General features: G+C 44.8%; 1 protein-coding gene across 4 annotated transcripts in view; it reads right to left on the reverse strand.

Moving 5' to 3' along the window:
* Positions 1-24,250, reverse strand: part of ERCC2 (ERCC excision repair 2, TFIIH core complex helicase subunit) — a 455,444-nt gene that overhangs the window by 190,149 nt on the left and 241,045 nt on the right. For 3 of the 4 annotated variants that reach the window (XM_030217434.1, XM_030217435.1, XM_030217433.1), the window contains exons 13-14: positions 1,537-1,606; positions 1,266-1,335 (exon numbers count right to left, since the gene is read on the reverse strand). In XM_030217434.1, coding sequence (XP_030073294.1) covers positions 1,266-1,335; positions 1,537-1,606 — 140 coding nt within the window. The remainder of the gene's footprint in view (positions 1-1,265; positions 1,336-1,536; positions 1,607-24,250) is intronic. The other variant, XM_030217436.1, reaches the window with a different exon arrangement.

Below are 24,250 nucleotides of genomic sequence, written 5' to 3' on the forward strand. Positions count from 1 at the left end.
CTGGGCAGGGTTACCAGGGTGCTGCCTAACATCATATGTCTATTCACATAAGGAGGTGCCAAATGAAGTCATGTACACTCAAATTTTTAATACCGCACAATTCAAGTAAACTTCCAGATCTGTCCCTGGATTATTTAATACACTGATAAATTTTCTGGGTGGCTTAACACCGCAATGTGAAAGCAGATATTAGACACCCTGAGAGCACAGTCCTATCTGCTTTTCCACCAGGATTGTGGAGTCAGAGATGTAGTCGGACGCAATTTTGGGTGGAGTCAGAGTCAGTAAAAATGTACTGACTGACTCCAGCTTCAAAATTAAAAAAAAAAAACTTGTATTGCATATTTTCATTTGTCAGCAATTTCCTTGTTCAGGTTAACACAGTAAGTGATAGCAGACAAAGACCTGCATAGTCCATCCAGTCTGCCCAACAAAGTGGCCAGAGCTGTACCCGCCACTCTGTGTGGGCCACAGCCATCCATGCTTAAACACCGGTTGGCAAGTCTGCACCATGCCAACCACATATAGGCAGCCAAATATGATGGGGCTGATATAGGATTATAACCAAGACTCAAATATTGCTTACAGTATTCAACTGTATTCATGATGTCTTCCCCTCCCCCCCCGAGCTCTATTAGTTCTAATTTTGTACATAAAGAAATATCCTATGTTTCTGTATCCCCGGCCTGGCCTATACATAGAAGGTGTCAGAGTTGGATAGTAGAAAAACAGAGGAGTCATTTGGTGTATCAACTCCACAATCCACACAAGGAAATCAGTAACTGCCATACAAGAACGTAAGACCTTTGAAGTCAGAATGATTGAATATTTTAACACCCAACAGAAAGGACTTAACAAGGATCTGGGGTTCCTAGCCCATTATAAACCATAAAGCTGTATGTCTCTGTTGATCACCCTACCCCTCACCTATCCACACCCATCCTATTAGAATATCAATGATATGCTTTGATGTCCCCATGCATACCTCCTACCCACCCCCATCCTCCCACCCTGTCAGACTGTCATAGTAATGCTTGAATGTTTTCACTTTTATACACTGTCAGCTAGCACATTTGCTTATTTCCGATCTGACGAAGAAGGGCAACCTTCGAAAGCTAATCAAGAAATGTATTAAGTTATGTCCAATAAAAAAGGTATCATCTTATTTTCTTTTCCATGTTTTATTTTGTTTGATTTCTATTGATAACCTTAAGAGTGGACTAACACGGCTACCACACTCCTCTAACTGCAAATAGAATGCTTACCCCAGAGGTGATGATAACAGACTGGAATCTCTCAAAGATGGGTTTGATGGCAATGGAGGCATCCATACAGCTGTGAGAGAAGAGAGAAGGGAACTTATAATCTCACCTGCATGGAACTGCAAGAGGGGAAAGTGCAGTGAGCTGGGAGATTATAATCACACTTGCATGGAACTGTGAGAAAGGAAGAGTTCAGGAGGGGGGAAAGGGAAGGGCGAGAGAGGATTCTATCACATATATACTTCCCCCTTCACAGATGGAGCCTCTTTTATACCTGAAATGCAGGACTGGGTTGGAAATCGTTGGAGTCTTGTCCTCAAAAGGCTCTATGATGATAGTAAACCCTGACCGGAAATGCCACAGGTAAAGAAGATAAAAGAGCTAGTTTAGTAGAGAAAATTCCATGGTAAATGATGGAGAAAATAGACCTTGCTTGCTAATTTTCTTTCCTTGAGTCTCTCCAGACCATTCCCAGTGAGTGGTTTGCATATTTCTTAGTCTCCCCAGCGAGACAGTAGGTAAGTGACTGTGCAGTCCTGTACCAGAATGGCCTTCTTTGGCTGGAATTTTGAAAAACAAAAGAGAAAACTCATGACTTCTGCAGGGGAAAGCCTTTCACAGTTGTGAGCCCCAGGGTGCACACTCTGGCTTCACAAACATACAGATCCTCACCAAAAAGTGACTTCCCCCAAAAGGATAACTGAGATGCACTTTAGAAGCCACATCGGCAGACCAATGACTAAGCCACAGAAAACAGTGCTCTGCCACAGATAAGGCCAAATTGTTTGTCAAGGCTCTAACCAGATCATAAAGGGTGTCTGCCAAGAAGGTCTTACCCATCTCTAAACTGATGTCATCCAAAGCTTCACCAGGTGCATCCGGCAAATGCTTAGCCCAATGAAAACAGGCCTAAGCCACATAGCCACTGCAGATGGCTGTCTGGAAAGCCACAGCAGATACCTCAAAAGACCTCCAGGAGACCCTCCATTCGACAATCTTGGGGATCCTTAAAGACTATACAACCCTCCACTAGAATGACTGTTTCTTGGTTATCACCATGACTTCAGCAGCCAAAACCTCTCCTGCTCCTCTCCACTGGCAACTGGTAGAGCTGAGCCATGGCTTTAATCTTAAGGGACGCATCTCGGGACTGCCACTCCACCTCCACTAAATTCCTTGAGATCTTCATTTCATGGAAACACCAAAGGTTTGCGGGTTCCATTCAGCATCTTCTTTTCTGGGAACAGAAGGCTAGTCTTCTTCCAATCCAATAAGTTGCAGATCTCCTGCCCACAAAAGATCCAAACTACTGACGGGTCCTCTCTTAGGGGTATCCTCCTTTGGTGAATCATGTCTCTAATCATCTCCTTCACTGAACCCCTCATCCAAGCGAGGTAGAAAGATAACACTTCCCTCTCAACCTGCTCCAATCCTGACAAACACAGATGTATGGCCCCTGAGGGACCCTCTGGATCTGACCCCCCAGAGTCCCCTAGGCAGACTGGTCTGACCAATCCCTCTTTAAACGGAAAGCTTGGTGCAAAAAGTAACAAACAAACAAACTCAGGCAATAAAGGAGGTGGTGCACTGGCATCATGCCTGCTGAGAACTGGAGGCCCCTCTGCCAGGGTCTGAGTGGCTGTGGACGTGACCAATACGTTGATGTTTCCTGCCAAGAAGAGTTCCTCTGAGGCCCTCTGCGATGACTCAGCCACCTTCCATGAAATCCCCCAATGCCAGCCTCATGGAGCTGCATTTAAACTCGCTGACTCATGGCAGAAGCTTCCTAACATACATAGCAAAGGCCATTAACAGGAGGCACAGTGGCGTATCTTTTCTGAGAGAGCTGCCATTGAAAATCACTGTGCAGAAAGCAGCTCAAGCCTCCTCCCACAAACTGACTCTTGGAACCCCCCCTTGACTGCCAACACAATGCATGAACCAGACTCTGAAAGATGTTTTTTTTTTTGTGCTCTTAACAGTTGATCAGTCCCATCTGGGAAGGCTCTCAAGGACTACTACTACTAATCATCATTTCTATAGCACTACTAGACGTACGCAGCGCTGTACGCTTGAACATGAAGAGAGCTTACAATCTAATTAGGACAAACAGGTCAAACGAGATAAGGGAAAATTAAAATGAGGATGATAAAATAAGGGTTCTGAACAAGTGAATAAGGGTTAGGAGTTAAAAGCAGCATCAAAAAGGTGGGCTTTTAGCTTAGATTTGAAGACGGCCAGAGATGGAGCTTGACATACCGGCTCAGGAAGCCCACTCCAGGGATATGGTGCAGCAAGATAAAAGGAACGGAAGTCTGTAGTTAGCGGTGGAGGAGAAGGGTGCAGATAAGAGAGATTTACCCAGTGAAAGGAGTTCCCAGGGAGGAATGTAGGGAGAGATGAGAGTGGAGAGGTACTGAGGAGCTACAGAGTGAATGCACTTATAGGTCAATAAAAGGACTTTGAACTGTATGCGGAAACCGGATAGGAAGCCAGTGAAGTGACTTGAGGAGAGGGCTAATATGAGCATAACGACACTGGCGGAATATTAGTCGTGCAGCAGAATTTTGAACAGATTGAAGAGGGGGGACAGATGGCTAAGTGAGAGAGCCTGTGAGAAGCAAGTTGCAATAGTCTAAGCGAGAGGTGATAAGAGTGTGGATGAGGGTTCTGGTAGTGTGCTCAGAAAGGAAAGGGCGAATTTTGCTGATATTATAGAGAAAGAAACGACAGGTTTTAGCAGTCTGCTGAATATGTGCAGAGAAGGAGAGGGAGGAGTCGAAGATGACCCCAAGGTTACGAGCTGATGAGACAGGAAGGATGAGAGTGTTATCCACAGAAATAGAGAATGGGGGAGGAGGAGAGGTTGGTTTAGGGGGAAAGAATAAGAAGCTCAGTCTTGTCATGTTTAGTTTCAGATGGCACTGAGACATCCAGGCAGCAATGTCAGACAGGCAGGCTAATACTATGGCCTGGATTTCTGGTGTGGAGAGGTAGATCTGGGAGTCATTAGTGTAAAGATGATATTGAAAACCATAGGATGAGATCAGAGTACAAAGGGAAGAAGTATTGATGGAGAAAAGAAGAGGTCCCAGGACAGATCCCTGAGGTACACCAACTGACAGTGGGATAGAAGTAGAGGAGGACCCACTCGAGTATACACTAAAGGTATGCTGGGAGAGATAAGAAGTAAAACCAGGAAAGAACAGAGCCCTGAAATCCAAGTGAGGACAGCATATCAAGGAGTAGGCTGTGATCATCAGTGTCCAAAAGCAGCAGATAGATCGAGAAGGATGAGGATAGAATAGAGACCTTTGGATCTAGCCAGGAACAGATCATTGGAGACTTTAGCAAGCGCTGTTTCAGTTGAATGAAGGGGGCGAAGCCAGATTGAAGTGGATCAAGAATAGCTTCAGATGAAAGAAAGTCAAGGCAATGGCAGTGAACAGCACGTTCAAGTATCTTGGATAGGAAAGGGAGGAGGGAGATGGGCGATAGTTGGAAGGGCAGGTAGGGTCCAATGAAGGTTTTTTAAGGAGTGGTGTGACTACGGCATGTTTGAAGGCATCAGGAACAGTCGCAGTGGAAAGTGAAAGATTGAGGATATGACAGATAAAAGGGATGACAGTAGGCGAGATAGTGTTAAGTAGATGGGTGGGAATAGGATCAGAGAAACAGGTAGTTAGTTTCGAGGAGGAAAGATGATGTGTAATTTCCTCTTCAGTGATTTTAGAAAAGGAAGAAAAGGAGGCAGGGGTGGGAGGGTTGAGAGAATGGACTAAGGGAAGGAGAGGTGGAGGTGACCTGGTTGAGAATTCAAGTTTAATCTTGTGAAGGGGGAGTTGGAGGTGAAGGCACTTTGAGGAGAGAGTTCAGTGTGGCAAAGAGACATTGAGGGTTTGAGCCAAGAGAATTTGTCAACTGGATGTAATAGTCCTGTTTGGCAAGTAAAAGAGCAGACGAAAGAGGTCAGCAAGAATTGAAATGTATGAAGTCAGCATGGCACAGGAGTTTCAGCCAAAGGCATTCGGCAGAGCGGGCACAGGAACATAGGTAGCAGATTCTAGAGGTCAGCCAAGGCTGGGGTTTGGTACGTTTTACAGAACGAGAGGAGCGAGAGTATCCAGAGCAGAGGAGAGAATAGTATTATAGGAAGAGACTGTCAGGTCCCTCGAGGCAGAACCTAGATTCGTGAGCCCTTGGGCCACTGCCGAAGAGCGGCAGGCAAGACCACCCTGTAACTGGATACACAGAGGAGCAGGACTGGAACTCTGGACTGGAGTAGTAACTGAGGCAGGACACTAGAACAGGCAGAACAGGAACAGCTTCACCTGCGCTTGACCACCGTTCCTCCGGAGTTGAGCTCCGGAGTGCGGGTGTCCGGCAGGACTTGCAGGAAAGGCAGGAACTGAAGATCCAGAGGACCCACCCTGGGTCTGGAATACACGAGGGAGGCTGGGCACAGAACTAGACTAGGACTGAGAGCTGCACGCAGCCACGAAACCAGAAACACAAGACAGACTAAGGAGACAAGATGTACACAAAGGCTAGGCAGAGACAGGATTCAGGATATACACTCAGGATATCCACACTAGCAAGACAGAAGCAGGACTCAGGATATATATCAGGATATACACACTAGCTAGTCAGGAACAGGGTTCAGGGATAAACACTCAGGATACACACACTAGCGAGGCAGAAGCAGGGTTCAGGATATACACACTAGCTAGGCAGAGCAGGTTCAGGAAATACAAGCACGCCTGGAAGAAACAGGATACAGGATATACCAGCAGGTTTGGCAAAGTAGACAGAAGAAGAACCAAGAACTAGCAGAGTCTTTGGGGCTGGCAGCAGACAATAGACTAAACCTGGAGCTAACCGAGTCTTTGGGCAGGCAAGCAGACAGAGGAAAAACCCAGGATAACAGGGTCAGGACTGAAGCTTCAGACACCAAACACAGACAGAGAGAAAATGCTGAAGCTTCAGACTCCAAACTCAGAGCAAGGCAAAAGAAGGACCAAGCAGTCCACAGACACAAAGCAGCAGGGCAGAGCCCCCCACGGAAGGGCTAGCGAGTCCACAGACCACAAAACAGCAGCAGATGGGCAAAAAGCCCAGAAGAAAGGCTAAGTAGGCAGCGCAGCAGTGCACTCACTACCTGACGACCTAATAGCATAACACCATGCAAAGGCCCTGAATGCAAGCACAGCACTTCCTTATGAACGGCCCTCACTGATGATGGTCACCTCGCGCAGGACAGGAAACACCAATCACCACCAAGGGGAGGCTGGGACACATATGAAGTGAACCACACATGAAAGACAAGCAGGAGCCATCTGGGAAGCGGGACAGAGCAGGTGGCAGCCATCTTAGATGCTGGCTCCCCAGAGAGGCATAGCCCACACAGGTGAAGTCTAGTGAAGTAATCAGCACACAGAACCAGAGACAAAACTAACACAGAGACAGAGACAGCCTCATTGACAAACTTGGATAACATAGTGGTAGAGAAGAGATTTTAAAACACTGCGAGGACAGAGTAGTAAGGGTCAACAGCCTGAAGATTCCTAAATGTATTGGCTAAGATTGACAGACTGGGGAGAGGGTGTTTAAGTGTGAAAGTTATCAGATGATGGTCAGAGAGGGAAAGAGTTGAGGCACAGAAACTGGAGAGTGAGCAGTTTGAGAAGAGGATAAGATCAAGACAGTGGCCATTCTGGTGAGTGGGGGCAATGGAGCACAGTTGAAGATTGAAAGAGGATGTTAAAGCAAGAAACTGAGAAGCTTAAGAGTCAGAGGGATCATTAGCATGAATAAAATCCCCAAGAATGAGGGAAGGAGATGAAGGTTCAAGAAAGAAGGAAAGCCAGGCATCAAAGTCAGTGAGAAAGGAAGAAAGGGACTTATCAGGGGGTTGATAAATGACTGCTACTCGGAGAGGCAGAGGAGCAAATAGGCAGATGGAGTGAACTTCGAAGGAAGAAAAACAGTGAGACTGAGGTGGAAGAAGAGGTTGAAATCTACAAGAGGGTGAAAGTAGTAGCCCGATACCACCTCCGTGGCCAACTGGGTGAGGAGTATGAGAGAAAAGATAACCTCCATGGCATAGGGCTGCGACTGAAGCACAGTCTTCAGGGTAAAGCCAAGTTTCAGTTAGGGCAAGTAGATGGAGAGTACGAAAAATAAAGTGGTCATGGATGTAGGAAAGTTTGTTACAGACACAGCGGGCATTCCACAGAGCGCAAGAGAAAAGCAGGGAAGAAGGAGGAGAGGAACAGAAATTAGATTGGAGATATCACGGTGTGACCTGCACAAATAGGATAAGAGCTGATGTGGAGGACCAGGATTGGGATTAATGTCCCCAGTGGAGAGCAGGAGAAGGAGCAAGAGAGTACGGAGAACAGTAGGAGAGGTATGACGACAACGACGAAGGCGAGATGTACTCAGATAGAAAGGGGATGGATGAATGGAAGGAAGGAAATGTTGAAGGTTGAGAGCTGAGAAAAAAAAGAGGAGGAAAAAGAGATGGTGAGATGATGAACAGAGGGTGGACAATGTGTTCCTGCAGTGTACAGTGGTTTCAGATGGAGAAACAGATTAGGAAGGGACAGTACCAAGAAGAAAAAGTGTACTGGAGCCATAAGTACTAACTGGGAGAAAAATACATGTAAAGAGCACCTAAAGCGGAGGCCCTGAGTGGATCGGAGCTGCAAGTCCTCCACAACACCTGAAAGGCAGCCGGTGGTAGAGCTGGGCACCTCTCAGCCAAGGAAAGGCTTACCAGGGGTTAGGCCAAAGCCAGCATTCCTCCCCCTGGAACCCATCTCTAGAGTGGGATAGAGGAGTCCGAGGCACACACCGACTTAGGTAAAAGGGTTGGGGGGGAGGAGAGACCCAACAATGCGGAGTGTGTACCCTCAGGGCTCATAACCATACTAGGTATTGCCCCTGTAGAACTCAAGTAGAATTCCTTCCATCACTTGACTTTTTTTTACTGTTGCTCCCAAAACCAAATCAAATAATAGCCTTTTTTTTTTTTTTTAATTCCAGCCAAAGGTAGTCATACCGGTACATGACTGCACAGGCACTTACCTACCACTTGCTGGGGAGACTGAGAAATACAGAAACCACTTGTTGGGAATGATCTAGAGCAGACAATAAGGAAATTAATATTAAATAAATTGTGCTCTTCATGTACCAGTACATTATGTCCCTGCTCCAGGTTCAGGTTCACTTTATTTCATATACCGCTAATACAAAGAAAATCTAAGCGGTTTACAATATAATTAAGGTTATCAATAGAAATCAAACAAAATAAAACATGGAAAAGAAAATAAGATGATACCTTTTTTATTGGACATAACTTAATACATTTCTTGATTAGCTTTCGAAGGTTGCCCTTCTTCCTCAGATCGGAAATAAGCAAATGTGCTAGCTGACAGTGTATATAAGTGTCCAACTTGTCCAACACTGTCAGCTAGCACATTTGCTTATTTCCGATCTGAGGAAGAAGGGCAACCTTCGAAAGCTAATCAAGAAATGTATTAAGTTATGTCCAATAAAAAAGGTATCATCTTATTTTCTTTTCCATGTTTTATTTTGTTTGATTTCTATTGATAACCTCAAGAGTAGACTAACACGGCTACCACACTCCTCTACAATATAATTAAAAACGGGAAATAAGTACCAAAATATAATATAAATGGGTAAAATAAAATAATAAAACTAATCAAACAGTATACAGTAACATATGACTAGACAAAAGGGGGAAAGTTTAGGAGATATATAGTGGATACCTGAGGCAATAGAAGATAGTGAGTTGCTAAAGGTCACAAGGAGCATGTGTGGCAGAGGCAGAACTTGAGCCCTGGCTTCCCCAGTTCTCATCTCATTGCTTTTACTACTAGACCACTTCCTTTCCAATATTCCAGCCTGGAAGCTGTTATGTAGAGAAAGATTAAGAGGAGCAGCTGAAGGTCACACACAAGAACTAACAAGAAAACGAGAAGGGAGGAGAGGAATCCTCGCGTGCAACAAAAGCAATGGACAAAAAGTGAGGACAAATCGAAGAGGAAATTAGGAAGTCTTTAATATGGATAGCTTAAAAACGACCAGACACAGCCGTGTTTTGGCACCAGAGCCTGCATCAGGGGTCAAATAAATCTACATAAAAAATTAAAATTAAAATTCAATACAAAAGTATGACAAATGAACAATAGTGACACATAAAACATCTAATATAATAATTTGCTCCTGCAACGTTCCAATGTGTCTACCTGCATTCATAACCATCTCCTGACGTCACTCTCACGCAGTAGAAGCCTGCTTGCCTGACGTCAGGAGATGGTTACGAACGCAGTGAGAGACATTGGAACGTTGCAGGAGCAGCTTCAGCCCTTCCTCCATATGCAACGCAGGAGCCGCTTTAGCTCTCCATCGCCACTGCACCCACGCTACCAGTTCGCACCACCATCTCCACCCACGGCCGTCGAGAGGCTGGGCCGGGCCTGCCCCTGCCGCCCTCCCCGAGGTCGCAACCGCCGCCGCCGCTCACCCCTCCTGAGGTCACCATCGCTCCCCCCCTCCACACCCCCCGAGGTCACCGCCGCTTTTCCCCACCGGGCCAGACCCCCTGCATTGAAATCGTAGTCTCACCTCCGTGAAAGCAGCACTGCAGGCAGCAGAACGCCTCCCTTCGGCCCTCCTTCCCTCCTTGCGTCCCGCCCTCACAGAAGTTGCATCAGATGAGGGCGGGACACAGGGAGGGAAGGAGGCCCGAAGGGAGGCGTTGGACGTTTCTGTGACGGGGCAGTTGAGGTCGTCCAAATTTTGAACGGTTCAGCAATGGGCAGTTAAGGATGTACAAAATTGGATGTTTCTATGAGAAAGATGTCTTTCTCATAGAACCATCCAATTTGGACGTCCTTAACAGCCCATTGCAGAAACATCCAAAATTTGGACGTCCTCTACTGCTCCATCACAGAAACGTCCAAATTCTGGACGTCCTCAATTGCCCCGTCGCTATACCTCCGACACCCCCTTGAAATTTTGCAGTCCCTGCAACTGATTGGAAAAGGGTGAATTGATGTGGAAGGGAGTGCCCACACACTGTCTCACACACACACTCATTATATACCCTGATTTTTGGTAATGGTACTGTTAACAACATAATTGCAATTACATCATCATTATCCTAGCGCCCATTTCATTTCTTTCAGAAACGGGCCTTTTTTACTAGTAAATTATGTCATTAAAAAATGAAAAAACTGAATCATGCATACAAATTATAAAAACATTCGTGTATAAGCATAGCAAATTTCATTAACCCAAATAATATTCAGACAGCATTGATTGGAATGAATTACAAACTTAAAACAGAAACATTTACACCAAGAACTTGATAAAGATCAAAACACATAATTAGCAACAGGAGTGCGATAGTGTATTTTAATTGTAAAACTGAATGTAAAAAATTAATAAAAATAGTACTAAATAAAAAAAAAAAACTTTCTTTTAAAAAATAGAAATTTAAAATGATAAATGAACATCTTGATCTGATTTTGGAGAAACTAAAAAACACTCAATATCATAATTCCATCTAAAAATTAGAAATAGTTAAAATACCACATAAGGAAACAGTGGAGCCGAGGAAAATGTATAAATGAATATGAACGTGGCTGATATTACAAAATATCTATGAATTTTAGAGGAAGACACTATAATCTTTGCTCTTCTCTATTTAGTAGGGTATCTAAATCCCCCTGACGCCATCTCTTAATGAAATGTTTAACCACAAAGAATCGAAGGTCATAAATGGTGTGGTTTTCATTAGTCCAAATGTTTTGTTAATGGTGCAGATGGACCTTGACGTTTAATGCAAGTTCTACGCTCAATTATCCTAGTTTTAACTTGTCTTGTGGTTTTGCCAATATATAATTTGTGACAAGGACACACAATCAACAACATCATGGACATCTAAAGAGGAAACAAAGCATTAAAAACTCTATCATCCAATACTGAAAATAGTCATTAAACCTGCCAATTAAAGGAGGCGGGATCATTATACTTGAGCGACATGATTACATTGCAGAAATAGAACGGCAGATATTGGACCCCAAATATTACCTGCAGCTATCGCTCGATCCCAAGAAGAAATAAAGAAAGATATCCATGAGGTTGTTGATTTTGCACATCACGCAGGTTTTATAACTTCAAAAGAAAGAGATTTCCTCCTTGTGGAACGTCCTACTATACTACAACATATATTTTGCCAAAGATCCATAAGACCTCTACATCATCCCCCAGGTAGACCCATAATATCCGCAAAGGGTTCTATTTTGGAACCACTATCCATTTTGTTGACCATTTTCGTTAGATCATTTGCACCTAAGATTGCATATTATATTCGTGATTCAACACCATTTGATTAATTTGCTGGATTTTATTTGACGGTGACCTTTCAGACACCTTGCTGGTGACACTTGACATTGAATCCCTATATACAAATATCCCATAACTAGAGGCTATATCCATCATTGATGACATGCTTAGAGGAAGGACTACAACCTATCGCATTCCCAACTGGTTCATTTTGGCATTGGCAACCATTGCCTTGACAAAAATATTTTTTGCTTTCCAAGGAAAATTCTTTCAACAAATAAAGGGAACAGTTATGGGTGTTTCCATGGCTCCTGACTTGGCCAATCTCTATGTAGCACATTTTGAAGTCACGGTGCTGTGCGATCATCCTTTTATCCAGGAAGTTCGATTTTATAAACGAAATATCGATGATATTTTTATCATTTGGAAAGGCTCAGCGACAGGTCTCGAAGAGTTTCATTCATGGCTTAACTCTAGGAATCCAAATCTTAGATTTCAAATTCAATATCACCACAATGCTATTTCTTTCTTGGGCGTACTGATACACAAAAGACCTATATTCATTTTCCATGACGATTTACTGCAAAAGCACAGACAAGAACACATATCTTCATTTCGAAAGCTACCTTCAACAGGCATTGAAAGATCATCTTCCCTTCTCACAATTTCTTATATTGAGAAGACTTTGCAGTGCACAGATTTAGGAGATTTCAAGACACAGGCTGTCAAATGAGGAAAAGAATTCTGGATAGGGGATACCCAGAGAAACCATCAGAGAAGGATACCATTAAAGCATTGATGGCCAAAAGGGAAAACTTTGCTTCAACCCCGAGAAAGCAAAAATGTACCTGACCTTGACTATACCAATGAAGTTCTCATTTTTGTCAAACAAATCAAAATAAGCATTAAAAGTTCTGGCCCATTCTTGAGCACCATCCGTTTCCTGACAAACGTATTGTTTTGCACAGGCCCGCAACAGGAATCTCAAAGAAATTTTAGTGCCTTCCACCTTGCCTGACACCACAATGAATAGGATGGATTTCACTGGACATCACACATGTGGACGGTGTTCATTATGCAAGCACTCTCTAGATATTAGACAGTTCGAAGACCAGAGGACCGGAAAGAAATTCATCTTAAGACACTCCTTTATCTGCAACACAAGTAATATTATCTACGCAACTGTATGTCCATGCCAAAAATTATATATTGGCAAAACCACAAGACAAGTTAAAACTAGGGTAACTGAGCATAGAAGTTGCATTAAACATCAAGTTCCATCTGCACCATTAACAGAACATTGGACTAACGAAAAACACACCACTGATGACCTTTGAATTCTTTGTGGTTAAACATTTCATTAAGAGATGGCGTCAGGGGGATTTAGACACCCTATTAAATAGAGAAAGATTAATTTTTTTACTTCAATAGTCTACAGCCTGATGGACTAAATTTGGAAATAGATTATAGTGTCTTCCTCTAAAATTCATAGATATTTTGTAATATCAGCATGCTCATATTCATTTATACTTTTTTCCTTGGATCCACTGTTTCCTTATGTGGTATTTTAACTATTTTTAATTTTAGATTGCATTATGATTATTTAGCTTTTCAGTTTCTCCAAAATCTGATCAAGATGTTCATTTATTTATCGTTTTGAATTTCTATTTTTCAAAAGAAAATTTTTTTTTTAATTTAGTACTATTTTATTAATTTTTTACATTCAGTTTTTACAATTAAAAATACACTATCGCGCTCCAGTTGCTAATTATGTGTTTTTATCTTTATCAAGTTATTCGTGCAAATGTTTCCGTTTTTAAGTTTGTAATTTATTACATTTGTACCCCCACATTTTCCCACCTATTTGCAGGCTCAATGTGGCTTACACAGTACCGTAAAGGCGTTCGCCAAGTCCGGTAGAGAACAAATACAAGGTTAAGTTGTGGTCAAAAAGGTAGGTGTATTCCAGGCACTATGAGGGTCAAAGGGAGGGAGGTTGTATATTGTCCAGTACGATCATTGGTTTTGTTGTGTTGCTGGGTGTGGGGATTATGTTGGATCTGCAGGGTAAGCCTTTTGAAGAGTTTGGTTTTTAGTGATTTCCTGAAGTTTAGGTGATCGTGGATTGTTTTCACAGCTTTTGTGAGTGCATTCCACATTTGTGTGCTTATATAGGAGAAACTAGATGCATAGGTTGTTTTGTATTTGAGTCCTTTGCAATTTGGGAAATGGAGGTTTAGGTATGTCCGTGATGATCTGTTCCTGGTTGGTAGGTCTATAAGGTCTGTCATGTATCCTGGGACTACACCGTAGATGATTTTGTGGACCAGGGTGGAGACTTTGAAGATGATCCGTTCTTTGATTGGGAGCCAGTGTAGTTTTTTATATGCTTTTTAAATTTTAATTTATTGTTTTATGTTTTTTATTCAAATTCATTATTATAAGCCTTGGGTGTTTATACTTTTTATATTTAATTTTTTAACTTCTCTGTTAAATTACTTTATCATTTGCAATAAGTATATGTTTTTATTTTATGTATTTTGTACAGTTTATATACATTGGCACATTCACACAAACTAGTTTATTTAAATATATAGTTTCGTTATGGTATACACATGACACAATTTTCAAATGATTATTATTTAGATGTCTCATTCTAATTCATTTTTATCACTTTAAACTCTAAATTCTTGCTTATTTTATTTATTATTATTATTTTTTAATATTTATCTGCCTGTGTCTATATGGTTAAAAATTCTTTTATACCTTTAATCACCACGACACACTGTATCTATTCATATGCAGTTTCTAAACGTCACGTAGCTGCACTATACCCTTACTCACTGGGAGATACACTGTATTTATTCATGTGCAATTTAACTTTGTCTATCACCGTTTTAAACATTTATTTTTTACTCTCATTTGTCATATTGAACCCATACTATGCACATTTTACAAATGTTCACATTTTTTTGTCAACTATATTATTACTACTACTATTTAGCATTTCTATAGCGCTACAAGGCGTACGCAGCGCTGCACAAACATAGAAGAAAGACAGTCCCTGCTCAAAGAGCTTACAATCTAATAGACAGCTTACAATCTAATAGATTGATATTTATCTTAGAAACAGGTTCAGAATTTTTTTACGAAACACACATTTATTTTAGGCAATACCATTTAGCATTGTTACTCTATAAAAGAAGACATTTCACTACATCAGTAGTCGTTTTAGCTAGGACATTATGTACGGACGGTTTTTTAATTTATTTATTTATCTAAATGTATCCAACTGACAGCCTACACAATACGCACTGTGTATTGTTCACTACATCATTGTGTTACTGCGTTCATCAATTAGCAATATTACATATGCAATTACTTACATGATTATTCCTATGTTATTTCTACAAGTCAGCTTTTTAACCGGTGCCATTCTCCGACCCTCGGTTTACACTATTGACGTCATGACGAGCATTGTCGCCACAGCGCTCTACAGCTGAGCGTTCTACAACCGATTTTCCTTTTTGTTTTTCCCAAAACACTTGGTCCTTAACTAGTTTGGCGCCATTTTTTCAAATTACAGAGGTAGCATTTTATCTATCATAGAAAGGGTTTTATTTTTGAAGACACGGTAGACTCTTCATAGTGTTCCTGTTATTGCTATGTCATTCCGCATAACACTATCCATTTACCATCTAAATGATATTTCAATATTTTATTAGTTGTCACTTTTTTAATGGTACACGTAGATGTGAATGAATTATTAATATTAACTCTGTATTTTAGAAATCATTTATTCATTTAATTTCTGCACATATTATTATACTTTTTCTTTTGAAGTGTTTTGAAAGCGTCTCTCTTATTGTTAGACCCATACACGTACTTGATCTGATAATGTTTTACTCACCATTCCGAAGTACGGTATCTGGAACACTTCTTCTCCTTTCAGTATAAATGTTATCCTTCTCATAGTTCATCCGGTGTATAAGATTGTTCATATTGTTGCTTTAATCCTTTTGCATCTTTTCTACTACAGTTATGCAGCATTCACATTGCAACGAGGAACTAGACAAGGCTGCCCACTATCCCCCCTCTTGTTCTTATTATACTTAGAACCCCTACTACGGACCATCACAAGAGACCCAGATATAGGGGGCCTTTCTATGCCCGCACAGGAGGTCAAAATATTAGCATTTGCGGATGATATATTTTTGACTTTGACTAACCCTGAAACATCGGTGCGGCATCTGCTGGGGGCCCTGGACGAATTTGGGTTTCTCACGGGATTTTCCCTGAACTTTCAAAAGTCAGTAGCCCTTCCAACACAGGCGGAGATCAGGACAAAGTGGACAGGCAATTTTCCCTTTCAATGGGAGACAACCAGGCTCAAATATTTGGGGGTTATATCCCCCATAGACCCTATCGGAGATCTATGCACTCAATATGGTACCCCTAAAGCAACAGACCACGAAAATGTTGCAAAGATGGCAGGCACTCCCGATCTCACTATTAGGTCGCATTGCACTTTACAACATGGTCCTCTTTCCCAAGTGGACATATGTGTTGCAAATGCTCCCACTACTCCTACGTCCCGGAGAGGGAAAGTGGCTCCGAAAAAAATTAAATTATTTCTTATGGCAGGGGAAGAGGACCCGCATACCACTTCCCAAAGTAATGTTACCACGAATTAGGGGGGGATTGGGACTTCTGGACCTTAAATTGTTCGCCCTCGCTAGTAATATACGGTACATATCAGATTGGTTTTGCAACTCCCACTATTTTACTTGCACAGACACAGAGATTGCGCTACTGGGAAATACCCATTTTGCATGGTGATTACATGCCCCATCGGTAGACCTGACCCAGTTGGGTCAGCTGCGATATGTTCACCTGGAGGAGACTCTGTCAGCTCGGTCGATGAGTCCTTCAGTCTAGGGACTGTTGCCACTTAGTGGAAATTCGGCATTCCCGCCTTTCGGAGGTGGAGCGCGGTGGGGTAAAATATCTGTTTCAGGTGGTAAACGATCAAGGGGGAATAAAATCATTTGAGGAGCTGAGGAAAGAGTATGGGGCGAATGTGAATGATTGGTTTGCGTATGCACAGTTGAAACATTATGTAGCCTCGTTACCGGCAGACTCTTTGAGTGTGGACTCTTGGGACAAAATTCGTGAAATGCTTGGACTGGACGCACAACTGAAAGTACCACTCAATTACTTTCATCGCAACTTGAGAGATGCATTGGAGACCCTGGATTACAAGGAGGTGGCTGTGGCTTGGAATGCCGAGCTGCACTTAAACATACAACCAGAGCAAATTGGGGAATGCCTAAAAGCAATGTACAAAATGACGGCAAACGCGGCTTGGTGGGAAATGCAGTACAAATTCCTACTTCGATTGTATATTTCTCCTTACAGAGCATATAGAGCAACACTGCGAGAAACAGACTCTTGTCCTAAATGTAAGGTGCTAAGGCCCACTTGGGGCACATGTATTGGAACTGTGTTCGAATAAAAATCTTTGGACAAAGTACATGGCCACATGACACAGATCTGGAACTCATCTTGGAAGCAGTCTCCAAGACAACTGTTCGATGTATTCGGGCTGCAAAGACAACTCCGGTGGGATTTAGAAGCTTTTTGTATAGAACTATGTTAATGGCGAAGAGAACCATACTGCAGTATGGTTAACGGAGGACCGTCCCACAGTTCCACACTGGAGATCAGCGATGATCCAGGCATGCGCCTTGGAAAAGAAGAGTATACCGGACTTGGCCTCCAGAAAAGGAGTGCAATTTTGTAACACCTGGGCCCCATTCTGGGACTCCCTCACACCAGTAGCAAGAAGCAAAATATTGAATTGTTGACATGCTTGATAGAGAAGGGGGGGAAGGGAAGGGAGAGGCGGGGGGGGGGGGGGAAGGGATGGGGAATAGGATAGGAAGGAATAAAAGGAAAAGGCAAGATGAACAATGTGTCCTATAAGATATGTAACTTGAATTAATATTGTAAGCTGTTGATGTTTGGATTGCAATAAACACGATTAAAAAAAAAAACCAAAAAACAAGTCCAAAGGGGAGGCGGGCGGGTTGGTGAGTACATAAGTAATGCCACACTGGGAAAAGACCAAGGGTCCATCGAGCCCAGCATCCTATCCACGACAGCGGCCAATCCAGGCCAAGGGCACCTGGCAAGTTTCCCAAACGTACAAACATTCTATACATGTTATTCCTGGAATTGTGGATTTTTCCCAAGTCCATTTAGTAGTAGTTTATGGACTTGTCCTTTAGGAAACCGTCTAGCCCCTTTTTAAACTCTGCCAAGCTAACCACCTTCACCACGTTCTCCGGCAACGAACAGCCTGCTGTCCTCGGAGAATACCTGCTACAGGTAAGTATCTTCGCTTTCTCCGAGGACAAGCAGGCTGCTTGTTCTCACATGTGGGGTATCCCTAGCCCCCAGGCTCACTCAAACAATAAACAATGGTCAATTGGGCCTCACAACGGCGAGGACATAACAAAGACTGACTTACGAAGAAACATCTAACTAAGAGTGCAGCCTGGAACAGAACCAAAAATGGGCCTGGGGGGGGTGGAGTGGATTCTAGACCCCGAACAGATACTGCAGCACCGACTGCCCAAACCGACTGTCGCGTCGGGAATCCTGCTGAAGGCAGTAATGAGAGGTGAATGTGTGGACTGATGACCACGTCGCAGCCTTGCAAATCTCTTCTATAGTGGCTGACTTCAAGTGGGCCACTGACGCTGCCATGGTTCTAACACTATGAGCCGTGACATGACCTTCAAGAGTCAGCCCAGCTTGGGCATAAGTGAAGGAAATGCAATCTGCTAGCCAATTGGAAATGGTGCGTTTCCCGACAGCAACTCCCTTCCTGATGGGATCGAAAGAAACAAACATTTGGATGGACTGTCTGAAGGGGCTTGTCCGCTCCACATAGAAGGCCAATGCTCTCTTGCAGTCCAATGTATGCAACTGACATTCAGCAGGGCTGGAATGAGGACGGGGAAAGAATGTTAGCAAAACAATGACTGGTTCAGATGGAACTCCGACCACCACCTTCAGCAAGAACTTAGGGTGCATACGGAGGACTACTTGTTATGATGGAATTTAGTATAGGGAGCATGGGCTACTAAGGCTTGAAGCTCACTGACTCTACGAGCTAAAGTAACAGCCACCAAGAAAATGACCATCCAAGTCAAATACTTCAGATAGCAGGAATCCAGTGGCTCAAAAGGAGGTTTCATCAGCTGGGTGAGGACGACGTTGAGATCCCATGACACTAGTGGAGGTTTGACAGGGGGCTTTGACAAAAGCAAACCTCTCATGAAGCGAACAACTAAAGGCTGTCCAGAGATAGGCTTACCCTCTACACGATAATGAAAAGCACTAATTGCACTAAGATGAACTCTTACAGAGTAAGTCTTGAGACCAGACTCTGACAAGTGCAGAAGGTATTCAAGCAGGGTCTGTGTAGGACAAGAACGAGGATCTAGGGCCTTGCTGTCACACCAGACAGCAAACCTCCTCCATTTGAAAGAGTAACACCTTTTCGTGGAATCTTTCCTGGAAGCAAGCAAGACTCGGGAGAAACCCTCAGAAAGCCCTAAGGAGGCGAAGTCTACGCTCTCAACATCCAGGCCGTGAGAGCCAGAGATTGGAGGTTGGGATGCAGAAGCGCCCCTTCGTTCTGAGGGTTGGAAAACACTCCAATCTCCACGGTTCTTCGGAGGATAACTCCAGAAAAAGAGGGAACCAAATTTGACATGGCCAAAAAGGCGCAATCAGAATCATGGTTCCGCAGTCTTGATGGAGTTTCAGCAAAGTCTTCCCCACCAGAGGTATGGAAGGATACACATACAGAAGGCCTGTTCCCCAATGTAGGAGAAAGGCATCTGACGCTAGGCTGTCGTGGGCCTGAAGCCTGGAACAGAACTGAGGGACCTTGTGATTGATCTGAGTGGCAAAAAGATCCACCGAGGGGGTGCCCCACTCCCGGATGATCTTGCGTACCACGCCCGCGTTGAGCGACCACTCGTTGCATTTCCTGCTCAACTCAACCTGTCGGCCAGACTGTTGTTTACGCCTGCCAGATACGTAGCTTGGAGAAAAATGCTGTGACAGCGAGCCCAAAGCCACATCTGGATGGCTTCCTGACACAGGGGGCGACATCCGGTGCCCCCTGCTTGTTGACATAGTACATGGCAACCTGGTTGTCTGTCTGAATTTAAATAATTTGATTGGACAGCCGATCTCTGAAAGCCTTTAGAGCTTTCCAGATCGCTCGCAACTCCAGGAGATTGATCTGAAGACCTGATTCTTGGAGGGACCAAGCTCCCTGAGTGTGGAGCCCATCTACATGCGCTCCCCACCCCAGGAGAGATGCATCCGTGGTCAGCACTTTTTGAGGCTGAGGAATTTGGAAGGGACGTCCCAAGGTCAAATTGGATCAAATTGTCCACCACTGAAGGGAATTGTGAAATTCGGTGGACAGCTGGATCACACCCTCTAGATTCCCCGCAGCTTGATACCACTGGGAAGCGAGGGTCCATTGAGCAGATCTCATGTGAAGGCGTGCCATCGGCATCACATGAACTGTGGAGGCCATATGGCCTAGCAGTCTCAACATCTGCCGAGCCGTAATCTGCTGAGACGCTCTGGCCATGGAAACGAGACAGAAGATTGTCTGCCCTCATCTCAGGAAGATAGGCCCGAGCTGTCTGAGAGTCCAGCAGAGCTCCTATGAATTCTAATTGTTGAACTGGAAGAAGGTGGGACTTTGGGTAATTTATGACAAACCCTAGTAGCTCCAAGAGTCAAATATAGTCATCTGAATGGACTGTAGAGCTCCTGCCTCTGAGGAGTTCTTCACCAGCCAATCGTCGAGATAAGGGAACACATGTACTCCCAGTCTGCGTAGCGACGCTGCAACTACTGCTAGGCATTTTGTAAAAACCCTGGGCGCAGAGGCGAGACCAAAGGGTAGCACACAATACTGGAAGTGCTGTGTTCCCAGACGGAATCGAAGATACTGCCTATGAGCTGGAGTATCGGAATGTGAGTGTAAGCATCCTTTAAATCCAGAGAGCATAGCCAACCGTTTTCCTGAATCATGGGAAGAACCATCCTGAACTTTTCTCGGACCAGGTATTTGTTCATGGCCCTTAGGTCTAGGATGGGATGCATCCCCCGTTTTCTTTTGCACAAGTACCTGGAATAGAATCCCAGCCCTTCTTGCCCTGGTGGAACGGGCTCGACCGCATTGGCGCTGAGAAAGGCGGAGAGTTCCTCTGCAAGTACCTGCCTGTGCGGGAAGCTGAAGGACTGAGCTCCCGGTGGACAATTTGGAGGTCTGGAGATCAAATTGAGGGAATAGCCTAACCGGACTATTTGAAGAACCCACTGGTCGGAGGTTATGAGAGGCCACCTTTGGTGAAAAAATTTTAACCTCCCCCCGACCAGCAGATCGTCCAGCGCAGGTACTTTTATGGCGGCTATGCTCAGCTGGAGCCAGTCAAAAGCCCGTCCCTTGCTTTTGCTGGGGAGCTGCAAGGGCCTGTCTGGGCACACGCTGTTGATATGAACGAGCGCGTTGGCTGAGCCTGGGAAGGCTGTTGGGAAGGTGGATTGTACCTACACTTATTGTAAGCATAGGGAGCATTCCTCCTTCCCCCGAAAAAACGTCTACCTGTTGAGGTAGATGCTGAAGGCGTCCCGTGGGAGAGTTTGTCGAGGGCGGTTTCCCACTGGTGGAGCTGCTCTACCACCTGCTCGACCTTCTCGCCAAAAATATTATCCCCCTGGCAAGGAACATCCGCAAGCCGCTGCTGGGTCCAATTGTCCAGGTCAGAGGCACGCAGCCACGAGAGTCTGTGCATCACTATACCTTGAGCAGCAGATCTGGATGCAACATCAAAAGTGTCATACGCACCCCTGGACAGGAATTTACGACATGCCTTCAGCTGCCTGACCACCTCCTGAAAAGGCCTGGTGTGCTCTGGAGGCAGCTTGTCCACCAAGTCTGCCAGTTGCTTTACATTGTTCCGCATGTGGATGCTCGTGTAGAGTTGGTAAGACTGAATTTTGGACACGAGCATAGAGAATTGATAGGCCTTCCTCCCAAAAGAGTCTAAAGTCCTAGCTTCTTGTCCCGGGGGCGCCGAGGCGAAATCTCTAGAACTCCTGGCTCTCTTGAGAGCGGAATCCACAACCATAGAGTCGTGAGGTAACTGCGACATCATCAACTCAGGTTCTCCGTGGATTTGATACTGGGACTCCGCTTTCTTGGGAATGGTGGGATTAGTTAACGGTTTCATCCAGTTCCTCAGCAATGTCTCCTTAAGGACATTATGCAGAGGGACAGTGGATGACTCCTTAGGTGGTGAAGGATAGTCAAGGACCTTGAGCATCTCAGTCCTGGGCTCATCCTCAGTTACCACAGGGAAGAGAATGCCCACAGACATTTCCCAGACAACTGACGAGAAGGAGAGACTCTCCGGCGGAAAAAGCGTCCTCTCAGGTGAAGGAGTGGGATCAGAAGGAAGACCACAAGACTCCTCGGAAGAGAAATATCTGGGATCTTCCCCTTCATCCCAGGAAACATCCTCCTCGGTATCGGACAAGAGTTCTTGAACTGCAGTCCGAAACCGGGTCCGTCTCGACACCGAGGAACCATGTCCTCGATGGCAATGTCGAGAAGTCGACTCCCATGCCGGTGGCGATGAAGCTCTCTCCAGCGATGTCGACGGGGAGTCGACCTGGGTGGCAGCCGAGGCCGATGCTGCAAGTGGTACCGGCATCAGGGACCTCACCACAGGCACAGAACCAGCTGCCGCTTCCATCGACGGTACTGAGGGCGCAAGCACCCCTGGTACCGAAGCAGGCTGACGCAGCAGCCCTTCCAGAAGGCCTGGAAGAATGGCTCGGATGCTCTACTTCAGAGTCGCTGTCGAGGAAGGCTGTGGGGCCGGTACAGAAGTCAATGTCAGAATCTGTGGAGGCCTGGGAGGCGGTACCGGGCTGTCCGAAGATCGACGCACCGACACCTCTTGTATGGAGGGTGAGCGCTCCTCCCGGCATCGACGCTTTCCGGGTGCTGAATCCTTCGACGCCCCAGAGTTCACAGTACCGTGCCTCAAAGGTGATTGGTGCCGATGCTTCATTGCCTTCGCTGGAAGCACGTCACCGGTACTCCTTGGTACCGATGAGGAGGACGTGGAATCCACATACCTCCTCGGGGTCGGGTGGGCCTGCACAACAGGAGCCTTCGAGACAGGTGGAGACCCACTCGACAGCTCGCTGCTCCCAGCTAGTGGTGATGTCCGGACAGCCATTACCTGCGCTCCTGATGTCGATGCCATCCCCGGTGCCGATATCGACGCCACCAACCTCGGTACCGATGTCGAGGAATCAGTCAGAGATCCGAAAAGACGGTCCCGAAGAGCTCTTCTCGACGCCTGTGTCCGTTTTTTCAAACTCAGACACAACTTGCAAGCGTCTGGGCAATGGTCGGGCCCAAGGCACTGGATGCACCAGGAGTGCGGGTCACTGCCTGAGATCGACCGCTGGCACCGTGCACACTTCTTGAAGCCGCTGGGAGGCTTCGATGACATCAGCGGAAAAATCGCGGCGGCGAAATCAAAAGGCTCGACTGTGCCGACCGAGGGCACAAAAAGGGAGCACTGCAGACAGGCAGCCCAAGGAGGCCGCAACGGAAGTGAAAGGAAACTTAACAGGGGAAAAAACTAAGAGAAAAGAGGGTTTCCTTTTTTTTTTTTACTGGAAAAAAGAAAAAGACAAAAAGGCAACGTAAAACAAAAATAAAGCGGTAAATAAGAACGCCTATGGCCTGAGGGAGAGAGACCGACACGCAGCCACTCTCCACACGGAAAAAGAAAAACTGAGAAGGGAACGGACAAGCGGGCAGGAAGATGGCCACGCATGCGCAGTGTGTCAGTCCAGCACTCTGCTGGCTGTCGCAAAGTTTTCTGGATTTTACTGGGAAAATCTCCGTTCCTGGGGCCGCCATGGACACTGACCCACATGTGAGAACAAGTAGCCTGCTTGTCCTCGGAGAAAGCCACATTTCTCTTGGTTTATCCACCAGCCACAACACAAGAGGTACATTTATTTTGTATATACGTTCATTCTTGAACAAGTTATGGTATCAATTAGGATTAATATCGATTTGTACACACATGTTCTTTTTTTTTTATTGGGTTTATTAGAGAAATTACACAGATTAAACAAGTGCATCAACATTATTAGCATCAAAATAATACAGAGATAAAACACTCTAAAAGTCTCTAAACTTATATCCCTTCTCTATATACCCAACCCCCTCCCCAACCCATCCCTCCATTTTCCCCCAATCCCCCCTCCCCCCACCCTAATCAAGAATCCAGCACTAGAGAGTCGGGATGTGAGAACCAAGTAACATAAGAATCCCATACACGGTGATATGCCAAAATGTGTCCATTGCGCAGGGCAGTCAGTTTAGACATCAGATGTAGATAGTCCAATTTGCCCAAAACTACACTAAGCCCAGGTATGGTAGGCTGTTTCCACGCTGCCGCCAAGACCAGTTTACTAGC

The sequence above is a fragment of the Microcaecilia unicolor genome, chromosome 11 (assembly GCF_901765095.1).
Source record: "Microcaecilia unicolor chromosome 11, aMicUni1.1, whole genome shotgun sequence".
In the NCBI taxonomy this organism is placed as follows: Eukaryota; Metazoa; Chordata; class Amphibia; order Gymnophiona; family Siphonopidae; genus Microcaecilia; species Microcaecilia unicolor.